At 37.3% G+C, this 8,911-nt stretch overlaps 1 protein-coding gene across 1 annotated transcript; it reads left to right on the plus strand.

Moving 5' to 3' along the window:
• The first annotated feature begins 200 nt into the window (after positions 1-200).
• Positions 201-4,096, plus strand: leap2 (liver-expressed antimicrobial peptide 2). The gene is made up of 3 exons (XM_032581985.1): positions 201-499; positions 840-1,027; positions 2,659-4,096. The coding sequence occupies exons 1-3, from the start codon at positions 422-424 to the stop codon at positions 2,711-2,713; spliced, it is 321 nt and encodes a 106-aa protein (XP_032437876.1). The 5' UTR covers positions 201-421; the 3' UTR covers positions 2,714-4,096.
• Positions 4,097-8,911: the final 4,815 nt, after the last annotated feature.

The following is an 8,911-nucleotide window of genomic DNA, read 5'->3' on the forward strand; positions in this document are numbered from 1 at the left end:
TGATGGTTTGATTTATGACAACGACACTGTTCTGCAGACACACCATGTCTGCAGAACATGGTCTGCACAAAAAAGAGAGATAAAGGCAGACAAGGGTGCAAGGGGTGGTGGGGTTATAATTACACTGTATGGACTGGAACTCTGTCTCTCCCTCGTGTTCTCCCCCCTCTGGGATCTTGGCCTTACTATATAAAGGAGAACCCGACCCACGCAGGTTTGCTCAGTCAGGCAGATCTGGGTTGTACATTCAGCAAAGCTGCAGCTTGAAAACTTTTGCTTTACCTCCAGAGTCAGTCAAGTTCTCCTGCTGAGTTCTCGATTTAGCATTGGACATCAAGGAGTCCTCCTGGTCCAGGATAAGTTCAGAGGTCTTTAGAGATAAAAGAAACCGACCCAACTCTTTCTAAGTCCATTGAAAAGGATGGAACAGCAAAGCTTCTTCACTCACAGAAAAGCATTGGTGGTGATGTGCATTGCAGTATTTTTGCTGACCCAGCAGGTAAGGAGACTATTGATTTGATTGAAATGTAGAAAGTTCTTTTGTGGCTATTTTAGGGGAGACACATACTGATTTTAAACTGTTTTAAGTTACAAATATAAAATTCAGTTCATCTTTCAAAAAGCGGATGATCATCATTGGAAGATGTTATAGTTGTATCTAATAAATACGTTACATTGCTCAAATTTTATGCCCCTAAATTGATTTTGCTCTTACACACCAAAATCCAGTAACTTAAGAGACAGAAAATCAAAATCAATATGATAGTTTATCATTTTCTGATGAACTTTCAACAACTAACAGACATTCCTGTGCATTTCTTTTTTTGTGTGGTTGCCAGGCACATGCAGGTCCGCTGATATCACGGCTCCAGTCTGGCTCTGACCAGATCCAAGACGTAAGAGGGGAACACACAGAGCACATGCTGAAAAGAATTGCCCGCATGACCCCACTATGGAGGATCATGAGCAGCAAACCATCTGGAGCTTTCTGCCAAAACAACTTTGAATGCGCGACTGGACTCTGCAGGTAACAGGAAAAGTGTATATTTTCAGATGCCTTCAGTGACAGAAATTAAACTGTGATGAATCATTACCGTATCTAAGAAGGGTTCCTGACTGGGATAAACCTTGGAGGACTTAAAAGTTCAGTTAGTGGGGAAAATTTTGAAATCCACTAGGACAGTGGTTCCCAAAGATTTTCTTCTGGGCCCCCCTCTGGATTACAATAAAAATCCCCCCCAAAAAAGAAAAAGAAAAAATCAACTGGGCACACACATCGTTCAACCAGACATAAACGTATACAGATATTTTGTTTTCAAACTCCACTGAAGTTTATTTCACACTTCAGGTTGCAACAAATCACACTACAAACCATCTTTACAGTGAAACACTTTTGTGTAACTGGTTTTTTTTTCTCCATCCATCCATACCGCTTCCCACGCCTGCAATGGCCCTTAGAGGGCGCGCCCACACTTTAGGAACCACTGCACTAGGACTTACTTCTTGGGTCAGCATTGAGCTACCTGGTAATTCATGCATCTACGCAGGTTAACAGCTGGAGATTACGCATTATATATGTGCACTACTAGCTTAATGAGATCCACAAACCTTTTATTTCTACAACTTTCACTAAATTGTATATGTACTGCATTTGATGTCATGCTCATGCCTTCCTGAGGGCTAATTTCTGTTTAATTTTTCCAACTTGAAACTTCAAAATAAAAATTTCGGATTATAAATTGAACACAGCATGAAGGAACAAGAAGGAGAGAAACGTCACTTAAAGTTATGTCACAGGGATTACTAACGAAACTAGCGACTGGCCCGTTAGCTTGAACAAAATGTTACTAAGCCAAGACATTTAACTGGTTTTAAACCTTATAACTGACTTACATTTAGATTCATATCCAAAAATTTAGAGATAGGCTACAACAAGTGTCATAAAGTAACTTAAGTTGAATTTGTTTTAATTTCCATTTGGATAATTCTTGGGATTATCTAATAGTCGCAATCGCTGCTGAAGCTAATTCAAGGTGAAACCAGTGTATTTTTTCCCTTCTATTTATCTAAATACTAAAACAAATAATTATACAATACCGTGTGCGCAACTTATTTAGTAAGAAACAAAATGCCCTAAGCGCAAACAGTTTTCTTCTACAGTTTTAACTATATTCTGAATTCACAGCAGCCATGTTGCATTCAAAGTCAGAGACCTTTGGCTTTCCAAGTTTACATGACTTCATCAAGAGACTGTATTTGATTATTACCTCATAAAACAAAAATAGAGCAACAACCTTTATTTTATTACACTTGCATCATCAGCAAAAGTAGAACCTGACCTGCTAGCTTAAAAATTCAGTAGCCTAGCTTACATAGCTGAGAACATTCGGTGATTTTGCCTCATATTTTTGTCTTACTTTTTGTGTAATTCTGAACATTTTTATATTTCTCATGAAAGAAACAAAACTCTAAGCAAAGAAATTTAGGATCTTGATAGATTTTCTAAGAAATTCAGATTTTTTTCCCTACACACTTTAGCTTTTCTTGGTGTTTTTTGCAAAAATGACCAGGAGTTGGGGCTACATGTTGCTGTTGTTAACTATTCTGTGTCATGTACCGTATTTTTTCATGACATTAAAAACTTCTGTCTGTCCTCAGGGAGGGACGCTGCTCTACAAACCAACGCCCCTCATCAGAGCCTGTGAAATATTAGATCCTCCAGGACGCCACCAGCGAGTTTACATCAGTGTACAATCCCAACCTGGATGCATTCTGAAAACTAGGATACAAACTTTATTTTTATCTGTATTATCTGAATTTGTATTTATAACTATGAGTATATCTGCACAGCTACTTGGATTTATTGCCAATTTAACTACCAGAAAATGGATACAAACAGCTAAATATGTGCATAATTTTGTATGAACTGAGGTTCAACTGAGTCACCAAAATGACTTTGGTGCTATAATTTAAAAGCTTTCAGCCCTTGCCGAAAAGAAGATGATTTTTGTTTTTGGGATGTTCAAGTTACTTTAGCCTTGAACTTCATTCTACAAATGACGTGATGGAGTTTTGTATGCACACACCCTTCCTAATAACACAGGGTTGGTTGATAATTCAGTTGGATTCTTGTGATATAATAATAATGACCCATGAAAAAAACAAAAACAGATATAAGATACAAATCCCATCATTTTTACATTCTCTGGACAAAACTGGCTTAAACTGTTTCCTTAGATTGTCTTTTATCTGTAGTTTTATTCTAATGACAGATGGTAGGAGCAGGAACCGATCTAAAGCACAGAGACTCTTTCACGACCTTCGCTCCTTCCGACCTTCGTTAGAAGTTGATATCATTATGCTGTTTTGAAGTACGCACGCATTCCTTTTTTTTTCCCGAGAAAGTCTACGCAGCAGAAGATAACCTACATACATAGTGATGCGATTATCAGAGCATGGAAACCCCAAACTGAAATGCTTCTAACAAGAAATTACAGATTTTTTCCTCAAAATACCAATCATTATTTATTCTCTAGAAGAGGCTGTGTCCTGCACAACTGACAAAAGACTAAGAGAGATTTCAGACTTCTTTTCAAATGCTTTGTTTAAAATGAACAGCACTACATGGATCAAACTTTAAGTTGGCAATGATAAACTATACTGAGTTCTAAACGGAGAAATAATTTTGTTTACAGGATAAAATCGCATACGTATTTATTTGCCTTCTTTGTCTAAATGTCAAAAATGTTCCTGTTTGTGTTTAGCTCTTATTTTTGGTTCAGTCTAGAATAATTTATCACTCTAAATTGGTTTTCTTCAAGCGCTCAACATGGATCTGATTCATAACCAGGAGCTGCACGGCCTTAACGTTTGCACATCTATCCCCTGACACTGAAAGGGTTTAGTCTTTTTTTAACACGCCTGCAGAGTTTACATCATGCACATGGCAGGCAGAGTCTGATGTTTTGCGCACTTTGTGTCAGAGAGAGATTTTAGTTGGACTGCACTTTTTAAGTCTAAATATCGTTGTACTGTACGGTGTTACAAACATGTAAAAGAGTGGAGAAAAAGTCAAATAAAAGCTTTTGAAAACGGATTCAGTTTCACCTTTTCAATCTGATCTCAGAAGGTTTTTTGCATTCATGCACACCTGGTTGGTTCATAAACACGAAAAAGTCATGGTATATGTTACGTTTCTGGAACGCATAGAGCAAAAAAACGAAATGGCACCAGCTGCTAATCAAACATTTGGGTTCACATTTGGAGCAGAACATTATTTTCAGTCATTCTACAGGCAGAGAGATTAAAATATTCTAAATAGTTGCCCTTCTTCCCATGCATCAACTCTCTCGATTGCATCTTTCAGCAGACAAAACCAAAGAAGAAAGGCTATAACGCATAGCATACCTATAAAAACGAAAACATTCCTAACTGTCAAGCAAAGTGGGGAGACATCATAAACCTCTTCGGGGTGCGACACGAGAAAAACAGAATGAACAAGAAACAGTAACAGCAGACGTTTAGCCAACTTCACCAACCCTTTCATTCACCCAGCCATTGTTGCTACTTATCTGCCCTTTACATCCCAAAACTTGATGAAAACTTTATATGGACGTACATCTAGTGGTGCGTTGCTTGACATTCAGGCTGATTGGATCCTTTACTCAATGGTTGTTAATTTTACCGCTACAAACTGTTTAGTATTAATTTAGACTTCTCCGCTCATGGAAACATGAAATCTAGGGTCCTGAAATAGGATGACTAATTTTGGCTAATATTTTAAGCATCCTTAACGATTTGGCTAAACTTGACAGTGACCTATTTATTTACTTCTTATAGTGTTTTTGAAATTTTTTGACCCTTTTGCAATTCAAATCAAAATTATTGTCTTGAGTGACACATATATGAATCAAACATCAAGTATTGCAGCAGTAAAAAGTTTACAGAAATACAAAAGACAAAACCTTCCTGAGTATTTTTGGTTTATATGGCATAGTGTCAATTTTAGCACACTTGAAATAAGACGAAACTAACAAACTTTTCAGCAAGATATTGGAGCTTTGTTTATAGTCAATAATTTCTTATTATTGATGAAAATGTACTAGTTCCCCAGGCAGATTATTTCACTTAAAACATGGTAAAAACGTCTTGGTATAAGTGAAGTAATCTGTCGATTGAACTAGGACTTTTTCATCAATATTAAAGGAATTGTTGACTGAAAACAAAGCTGTTATATCTTGCTGAAGAACTTCTTCTTAGTTTTGTCTTACTTCAAGTGTACAAAGATATCTGCACTAGAAAACTGCACATTTTGTGGTAAGATTAGGTGTTTTTGCGTGTGTAGCTGGTTGTCATTCCCACTTTGAAAACTCCTGCAGAGCCCAGTACCAGCAGCCTTGTTTAATAGACTGGTTCTTCTTTTTTCTCACTTTTGGTCAACTTGGATAGAAATTCCTAATAAAAGCGATTTGGAAGTGAAACCAAGCATGTATGAATAGAATCTTCCTACATATCTCTGGTGGGAACATCACCAGCCGGATGATTCCAGCTTGGCTGCACTAAACTGAAAAGTGCGTGAATCATAACGCAACATCTGCTGCAGAATAATGACAAGACGTCTGAGTCGTACGCATTTTTTCTTATGCCACTCAAGGGACCGAAGCTGCTGTCAAGAGTTTAAAAGTCAAACAGCCGCTGGCGTTTAAATCGTCAGTCTTGCACAATAACTGAACCAAGCCAAGTGTGTGAGGGTAAAGTTCTGTTGATTTCACCTTTGCATTGACCTTTGACATAAAAATCCCATTTACAGAGAAGCTATTAAGCATTCTGTAAGGCAAAAGACAGAGATGTGTTTTTTTGAAAACAGTAAACAGACCTGGACAAACACAACAGTGAGGTCACGGAGGCCTAAAAATATCAACCTTTGATATCTGAAAAGTGTAGCTTATATTTTTATCTGTCCCACAACTATCCTGCTACAACTTTACAGAATCACGTTTTCCTGACATTACAGCTTCAAACGTTTTAGGGGAATGTCTCTACCAGTTTTGCAAATCAGGGAACATTTAGTCCCCTGATTCCTAAATGGATTCCCTAAATGTGTGCTTCAGTCTCAGCATAAGCCCAACTGTTCAAATCCAGCTCATCCAGTATAATTAAGCTGCCAACAGCTGTTAAATGGGCTCACTGTTTAGTCATGTTGGGGTTTTATAATCTGTTTACTGTTCTCTCGTGTGTTTTTGTAAAAAATGTTTTTGCTCCGATGGCCTGATGTTGACTTGGCCTCGTCTTCCTCTTCAGTCTGGGCAGAAGTCATCTGGCGCTCCTGTCCTGCACACGCTGTTCCTCATGCAGACTGTGCTGGGTCAAGTGTGTGAGAGACGGGTCGAGGAACTCCTGGTTGGCACTTGTTTAACAGCGCTGTCTGGACCTTCAGAGGCTATCTAAAGCTTTCCAAGCACGTGAGGAAATCAGTTTGCTGTTTGGAAAGTGTGGAAAACCCTGGCTTAGGACACAGGCTAATTTTTCTACTCATGCCATTAGCCTGTTTAGCTTAGCACAGCTTTACTGTATACTACTCTATTTTTAGCGCAGTTATGTCAACTTAACTAAAATTGTAAATTATTCAAGATAATTATAGACTACAATTTGTTCAATTACCTCCTTTTCTCCATTTTTGTGCAGCAGTGTAAAGTAGCTTTTACTTCTTATTGTAAAGCATAATATACATCAACCTGCCGATGGCACCAGGGATGGAAATTAGCCACGTAGCTATAAATAAATGTTATATTGTGGTTTCTCAACTATCCCTCTAAAAATATTTTGGTTTGATTGGCTCTGAAATTACACATTTTTTTTGCACTTTATATAGAAAAAAATGCACAAAAATATTTTTTGTTTCTAGTTATCACATAAATCAGTTCTTAAAGTATTTCGTAAGGTAGCTATAAACTTTGTCCAAAGTATGTCACGAAGGTTTAACGAAATAATGCAAAGGAAAAACAACAGAAACACCTAGAGGTCAGACATTTCATGATATATCACCAAAAAGTATCGGTATTGGCGATACTGGTCCTGTATTTTTATTTGGTATCGGATCCTAAGCCATACTAAAATATGCAGTATCACACTGTTCTGTTAGCTGCAATAGCCTCTAAACAATGGATGTACAGTGGACGGGAAGATATCGATCAGTGTTTTGTTTGTGGTTGAAAAGGTCTTTGCGTGCGAACCAACCAAGACTTTTAATCTGTTGGGGTAACATTTGGACCCAGAAAGCAAAACCTACGGAGAAAATTAGATCTGACTGAAATCTGCTTTTCACCTCAGTTTCACATGAATCTGGTTTCTACGGAAGAGGATTAGGGCCACCGAAAAAATAAAAAAAATAATTCTGACTTTAAAGTCAGAATTCTGAGATTAAAGTCAGAATTCTGAGATTAAAGTCAGAATTCTGAGATTAAAGTCAGAAAGTCAGAATTCTGAGAATATCATCATAAATATCATCATAATAAATATCATCATAATAAATATCATCATAAATATCATCATAAAGTCAGAAAGTCAGAATTCTGACTTTAATCTCAGAATTCTTTCTTTTTTTTTCCGGTGGCCCTAATCCTCTTCCTTAGGTTTCACTTTGTGCACCATAGGAACTTACTGACTAATCTGTTGAACCTGTCTTAAATGTTCAGCAAACGGCTTCCAGCCAAGGGGAATGTTTTCCATTCGCACCACGATGTAGTTCAAGGCGATAAATCACCAAGTTCACTTTTTTGCTTCGTTATGACACACAGATGACAGTGTTTAGAACACTCGTCCAAGTTTGATATTTTCAGGCCTTCACGACCTCACCGTCTGTGTTTGTCCAGGTCTGTTTGCTCTTTGGGGGAAAAAAAGAATTGGTCATTTTGGTCTTAATATTGTTAAACTTTGAACTCCAGCAAGTTACATTTTATACTAAATGCTAAAATGCACTGTTGCGATAGCTGTGCCACCGACGTGCCGGTCTTTTGTCCATTAAGTCCAACCATAACTTTACTTTTTATATGTCTTTTGGAGTAATAGCTTCCTCCTTGCTGAGCAGCCTTGAAGTCCAGACCGGTACCAGTTTATTAGTGGAAAACGATACTCCGTTACAGGTTTAGTCAGCATGTTTGCAAAGTGTTTTGTGCAGTTGGTTCCCACTCCAAGTTTCTCGGCATGGCTGACGGCGAATTGTAACGTACAGCTGTTTCCGAACCTACAGGGCGTTCTGTTTTTGAAGCAGAATTAGCGACTGGCTAATAATCTTGAACACAAACAGAATTCTGCAGAAAAAATGTCTGTGTGTGAAACAGGCTTATAAAAGTTTTGTGTTTTTCAATATAGCTTACTTTTAATTCGTTGAGACTTTTTGTCTAATTCAGTTTTGATTTGTTTTTAGAGGGTGTTTGCTGGTTTTTATTAGTTACACATTGCTAAGTTTCAAATTAGTTTTTGTAGTCATTTTCTTTGTTTCACCCTTTACTTTTTTCCCTCATTGCGCATTCACCTCCAGAATCTGGTTCTCTATCTATATACTAACATAAATAATAAATAAATAAAATGAATCAAATGTTTTAGCAGATTGAGTTGACACAATTACCCTCAAACATTTACATGGTCAGTAGCAGATTAGTAAGTGCCAAATAGCAACACTGGACCTGAAGCACTCAGCACTTTCTGTAATTTTCAACTAAGTTCTCATATCAGGGTGAATACAATCACCTTCAATGTCAAGTGCAAATAGAAATGACAAAAGATGTATAAAATAGGATCAAATAAGCCCAAAACAGGGGGGGAAAAATATTAGAAAGATTATTGAATTAAAATCTCAATACTGGAACAGACTAAATGAATTAATTTATCTTGTTTATAATAACAAACTCCA

The sequence above is a fragment of the Xiphophorus hellerii genome, chromosome 14 (genome assembly GCF_003331165.1).
Source record: "Xiphophorus hellerii strain 12219 chromosome 14, Xiphophorus_hellerii-4.1, whole genome shotgun sequence".
Classification (NCBI taxonomy): domain Eukaryota; kingdom Metazoa; phylum Chordata; class Actinopteri; order Cyprinodontiformes; family Poeciliidae; genus Xiphophorus; species Xiphophorus hellerii.